Genomic DNA, 6014 nt, shown 5'->3' on the forward strand with positions numbered 1-6014 from the left:
ACAACCTTTGGCGCCAGGACCGTGTCCCCCGAGGCCGCCTCGGCCTGCGTGACACGCCTAGCTGTCGGGCCCCTCCCCCCTCGCTCTCCTCTTTCCCATGTCGAGCCCACCCGAGCGCCGCTCGAGCTCACCAGTCGCTGCACTCGTGCGGGGCCTCCTCGAGCTCGCTCTGCTCCTCCTCTACCTTCCCAGAACCCTGGGCTACGCCCACGAGCACCGCAGAGGGCTCTATCCCCCCTTCCTCGACTGCCACGGCAATTCCCACGGGCACCAGTGAGCTTCGCTCATGGTGCGCCACGGCCTCGCCATACAAGGCCACCCCCCGGCCTCTCCAGCGTCACCTACCACACCACGCGCCTCCCCTAGACCCCCCTGACTAACTCACTTCCTCTCCTGCGCCCTCCATGCGTCCCCCCTGGCCGGAGCTTTCCTGCCGACCACTGCTCGAATTTGAGCGCGTCAACCCCTCTTCCTTCCCCCTAGCTACTCCAGAACCCTCTCACAACCACCGCCGACCCACCCCGGGCTCCATTTCCTCCCATATCTCGCCGTCCTGTCATGCCCATCCTCGCCGTCTCCGGTCTCCGCCATGGCCGACGCTCCGCCCGACTCTGGCGCTCCCCGCATCCAGCACGACCACCTCTGGGCGCAGCGTGGAACGGGGCATCCGCCCGGACCACCGGCCTGGCCCCGGGCTCAGCGGAGCGGCCGGAATCGCTGCCGGCGCGTGCGCCGTCTGTCCCCTGCCTCTACCTGTCGGGAGGAAGAAGGAGGAGGCGGGAGGAGAGAGAGAGTTGGCGTGGGACCCACACGTCAACGGGCCTCGGGCCCGCCCGGTTTAAGTGGAGACGGCATCAAGGATACCGTGTCCCGGCACTGAAAGCGTGACAGCGAAATACGCCTTCGACGTCGCCTGGTTCGCCAAGCAGCCGAGCCGCTGGGCCGGCCCAATGCGCTGCGGTGCTAAACTGCGCGCTGTGCACAGTTTAGGTATAACCCAAATATTCTTCTTTTTTTCTTTTCTAGTGAGTTTCTAAAATCCATAAATAATTCAAATTAACTCCAAATTTGATGATTCGAATTTCTAGTAGTTTCTAAAATCATTCCCTACCACATGGTGCTTTTTCACATTTTTACAAAAGCATTTCCTTCACAAATATTTATCACATCCTATTTTTCCTATTTCTGTGATAAACTTTAGAAAATCACAGAGAGCTCAAAATTGATCCAAATGCCACGATTCAAACTCCTAGATGTCTATAAGTTCAAAACTTAGTTTTTGAACATTTTTACTAATACTTTCTGTACCCCACAAAATAATGAGCCATTTCTTCATGTTTGTCAACTTTGCAAATTCATAGAGAAATCATTTGAACTCCAAATCCAGTGAAACCAACTCCTAGATACTTCTAAGATCATCCTTTGTTAAACGGGTGCCTTTGCCCATTTTTCAAAATAATTCTTCTATACACTTCTTGCAATTCCATGAACCCCTTGATTCTATCATATCAAAATGTTTAGAAATATCCACTTATCCAATTCCATTGAAATCACTTTGGTCATTCCTAATATGACTAGAGGTATCCTAGAAAAGTCAACTTCATATTTTTAGAGCACTTTTATTTTTGCCTTGTGGTGTTGCTTACTATGATTGTTTCCGACGTTAGTTGACGAAGTAGACGAAGTACCTGGAGAAGGACCAGAAGAGTTGAAGACTCTAAGGAACCAGGTAAGCAGCCCTTTGACCATGTCTATGAAACCCTTTTTATGCATGTCATATAGCACCATATTACTGTTGCAACGGAATCATGATGGGGTGGTAACCACTTTGATGGTTTGCCACCGTACTTCCTCGTTGATACTTGCATTGTGCATGACCCTACCTTCTTATGAGGGTTATGCCGGTGGGAGTAGATAGGATGCTAAAGTAGTGCTACGCAAAAAGGGACGGGACTATGCATGGTAAATGAGACTAAGTATTTTCAAAAGACTTTTCGAAAACCCCATCGGGTGCCACTTATGCCCGGGGGAGATGATGAGTTGGGTGACCACTTGATGACGAAGTGGTGTACCGAGGCAAGTGTGTGTGTTGTTTTCAAAAACAGATTGGTTTGAGTTGCGACCGTTATTCCAACCTTACATGCGCAACCACTCTACCCTTATATGGGAAAGGGCATTATTGATTACCTAGACCGATACTAGCTTGGAGCCCGCATTACTAGTGACGAGAGAGTTGTTGGTGCGCTCTCTCGGGACGGGGTCGTGCCAGGTAGGGCGGCCATGACTGTTTTCCTAGGGCACCGGACACACCGTTGGTACCCCGTGCCAGTGGTATGTGATAATTATGGGAGCAAGGCTCCATGAAAGTGTTATGTGAAATGTTGGGCATGGGGGTTACTGCCAATCGAGTGGACTCCATGTTAGTGTCGTCTAGGGAAAGGTAGTGATCGGGTGCTTACCCCGGGTACTTGAGGTATCGCGGGGCGTGGATGACACGGAAGTTCCCCTGATCTTGTGGGTACAGTGTGCAACCTCTGCAGAGTGTAAAACTATTCGAATAGCCGTGTCCATGGTCAAGGACAGTTGGGTAACCGTTCTTGGGCTACATCCATATGTTTCTGAAAAACAACACAGCTTGGTGATATTGATGATGCGACTCGTGAGGAAGTCACGATGGACTTGAGCATGAGTTGTTTATAACTCTTTCTCGATGATGATGTCTGAAACCTCCTGATACTTGTTGCAGACACATTCATGCCCTTGATAAATGTTGATCATACTTGCATGAGAAAAACTAGCTTTCTGCAAAAATTTACCTATATCATGCATTGTTGTATCTTGAACCAAAACATGGGTTGCTTGCGAGTACATTCAAAGTACTCATTGGCTTGCCACTGGTTATTTTATTGGCCAGGCATGAAAGAACATGATATGATGAAGAATACTTCGATGACGAACATGCGAGCTAGGACGATTCCCAGTCAGAATGCCTGTAGGGTTAAGGCAGATGGCATGGGTCCAAGTTGTTGTTGAAGATTTCCGCTGCGATGATACACTCAAGACTTGACCATAATGGTCCTACTTGTGTAAAACGGTATGTATGGATGTAAGACTCTTGTTATTCAGCTTCTGTGTGTTCAGTGAGCATTGCACTACTAGAAAAAGGGCTATAGATGGGATTGACACTAATGGCGCACCAGACAAGCGGTGCGCCATTAGTATATACTAATGGCGCACCACCTTCTGATATGCCATTAGAGTTGAAACTACTAATGGCGCACCTGACCCAAGGTGCGCCATTAGTATCAATTTTTTTTGAACTAGTGCACCTGTCCAAACATACTAATGGCGCACCTGTCGGAAAGTGCGCCACTAATGTTGTTTTTTTATTATATTTTTTATTCCTTTTTTTGCAAAACTACTAATGGCGCACTGTTCCACCGTGCGCCATTACTAGTTTTAACTAGTAATGGCGCACTAGTACGAGATGCGCCATTGCTATCTACACGTATGGCGCATGCCTACCAGTGCGCCATTGCTATCACCCCTTATCCCCTCCCTCTAGTCATGTTCTCTCCCCTCCCCCTTCCTCCTGACACACCCAACCACCTCCCTCGACTTCGATCTAGATCGGGAAGCCCCGACCTCCCGCCTATTCCTCTCCCTCCCAACCACGGCGAGCCCCCTTCCCCCTCACTCACACCAGATCCAGGGCATGGAGCCGTGGTGAGCTCCTTCCCCAACCCTCCTCATCGGATCCAGAGGAGAGCTGGTGACCACGTCCTCCGGCGAGGGCGTTGCTCCGGGGTGTGGAGGCCGCTGAGCTGCAGGAGGAGGAGGTCCCCGCCACCCCAAGGCCCCAGATCCAGCTGCCACCCCAAGGCCCCAGATCCAGCCGCCACCCCAAGGCCCCAGATCCAGCCGCCACGGCCATAGCCGGGCTTCCAGATCCTCGTCTAGCTTCCCGATTATGCGGTCCTTTGATGGGCCGCTGGAGGCTGACCTCCACAACACGCAGGAATTGGAGCAGGTTCGAACCGATGTGCCGCTCTGATTCGATTATTGCCACAGGTTGGCCGCTTCGAGGCTATGATTCTGTTTCTTACAAGTATCATCGCAGCTTGAACTTCTGGCCCTTGCGGCAGTGCCCCGGGGCGGCGCTGCTGAAGTAGGCCCGCCCGGGCTTGGTGATGTTGAAGACAGAGTTGCCGTCCTCTAGCTTGAGCAGCGGGTCGGACACGTCGTAGGCGGCGAAGGCCTTGGCGGTGAGCTGCACGGCACTGTCCTGGCTGGGTGGGTAGAGGAAGAAGAGGGCGTCGCCGAGCTTGACGGGGACGGACTTGGCCCACCGCACATACACGTCCGGCTTGCTGGACGGCGGCACCCCCCACACGTCCAGCCCGCCCACCTTGTACTGAGCGGCGGCGCACCCGTCCATGGAGGTCATGGAGATGCACAGAAGCAGCGCCAGAGCCGCTAGGGTCGCCATTCCCACCGGCGCCGCCAAGTTGAGCTCTTCGTATCGTCGTCTCCTGCGCACATCCGTCCACTTCTTCGTTTCCCAGGTGAGCTAGGTAACACCCGCTCCCTCCCTGCCGTTTCTCGCGTGCTCTCATTTAGCTAGGAGTCACCTACATCATGCCATCTGAATCTTGGGTTCTGAACTTCTGATCCAAGTTTCCCTGAGCAACATGAACGGCATATAACATCTGAATCTTGGGCTGTCAGGTTGTATAATTCTGGCGTTCTTCACCTCCCACTTACAACCAAGTAAATTTTGACAACAAATTCAATTTTGTACTAGTAAAGTGTACTGGATAGGGATGAATAAAGTCACTGCAGTCTTGAGCTTATTATAACTTGTCAGTTCCGACTTCAGACAGAACCCGGGTCTAGCTTTAGCCTGAAACTTGGTGAAATACCAACAACTTCACAATCATATGTGTCACCAACCAAGTTTACCAGCTACCAATTCTCTATGGTGAGCTGGAAAAAAAACACTCCACAGAACTCGTATATTCTGGTCTTCTTTACCTTCCTATTTCAACCAAGTACTAGATGAGCCGATTGAAGCCTTGCTCGTTGATCAAAATCGCAGCTTTTGGCCCAGCCGGGTCTGTACAGGAGCAAGGAGGAGGCCGCCAGGCAAGAAGAGGTGCTGGGGAAGCTTGACAAGGTGGCTGTTTCCTCCTGCCATATGCAAGTTGGCGTTACCTTTCGGTAATTTATCGTCTGGTGAACAATATGCATGTTTGAAATGCAGATTGTGAAAGAGTGGGTTAAGGAGTTGGCTATTCAGAGAGGCCAAGTCAACGCAAATGTCGTGCTTTTCACCTTCGGGTCATACCATCTAGGGGTAATGTACATGCTTTGCGTTGCTTATTTTGGAATCAGCGCTGTTCTAGAGAATAGGTAACATATTTGAGCATGTATTTGTTTAGCTGCACTAAAAGAGGCTTCAGGTTAGTAACTTAATATTACCAAATAGAGTATTAGTGTTCTTTAGAGATAAATAAACCAGGATATGGAAATGCGACACACCCTTAGTTTGATTCTTAACAACTGTTGAATTGTATGCCAACTGGCTCAACTGTATTTGGCTGAACTATTCCTGTTTTCCGTCTATGTTGCTGCTTGTGTTCTAGTACTTTTTTCGGATAGTCTGTTTTCAGTTCTCGCAGTGATAGATATAGAGCACCGCGTTGATTGGTGAACATCATAGACTCTGGAATCAGTCCTGCTTTAAAGGGTATTTTACCTATCACAACATATGTTTGTTTAGTTGCATTAAAGAACAGGCTTCTACTTAGTAAGTAACCCTTTTTTTTTGCTGATACTTGTTTGAGATTGCTTGCTGGTGAGTTAGTAACTTAGTATAACCACAATACCACAAAGAGTATGTGCTCCTTAGAAGAAGAAAAAAGGACACCATCGTATGGGAATGCTAAACACATCATATGACCACTTCTAAAGCATATGAGCTCAAATGCATCAGCTAAATTATTCCTTTTTTT

At 49.7% G+C, this 6014-nt stretch overlaps 1 protein-coding gene across 1 annotated transcript; it reads right to left on the reverse strand.

Annotated features, from left to right (window-relative positions):
* Positions 1–4111: 4111 nt before the first annotated feature.
* On the reverse strand, positions 4112–4709 carry LOC119347361 (mavicyanin-like). Its single transcript, XM_037616149.1, has 2 exons — positions 4636–4709; positions 4112–4532 (listed from the first exon to the last, which is right to left on the reverse strand). Exons 1-2 carry the CDS (start codon positions 4707–4709, stop codon positions 4112–4114), a joined length of 495 nt encoding a protein of 164 aa, XP_037472046.1.
* Between the last annotated feature and the right edge of the window lie 1305 nt (positions 4710–6014).

The sequence above is a fragment of the Triticum dicoccoides genome, unplaced genomic scaffold, assembly GCF_002162155.2.
Source record: "Triticum dicoccoides isolate Atlit2015 ecotype Zavitan unplaced genomic scaffold, WEW_v2.0 scaffold65245, whole genome shotgun sequence".
NCBI lineage: Eukaryota > Viridiplantae > Streptophyta > Magnoliopsida > Poales > Poaceae > Triticum > Triticum dicoccoides.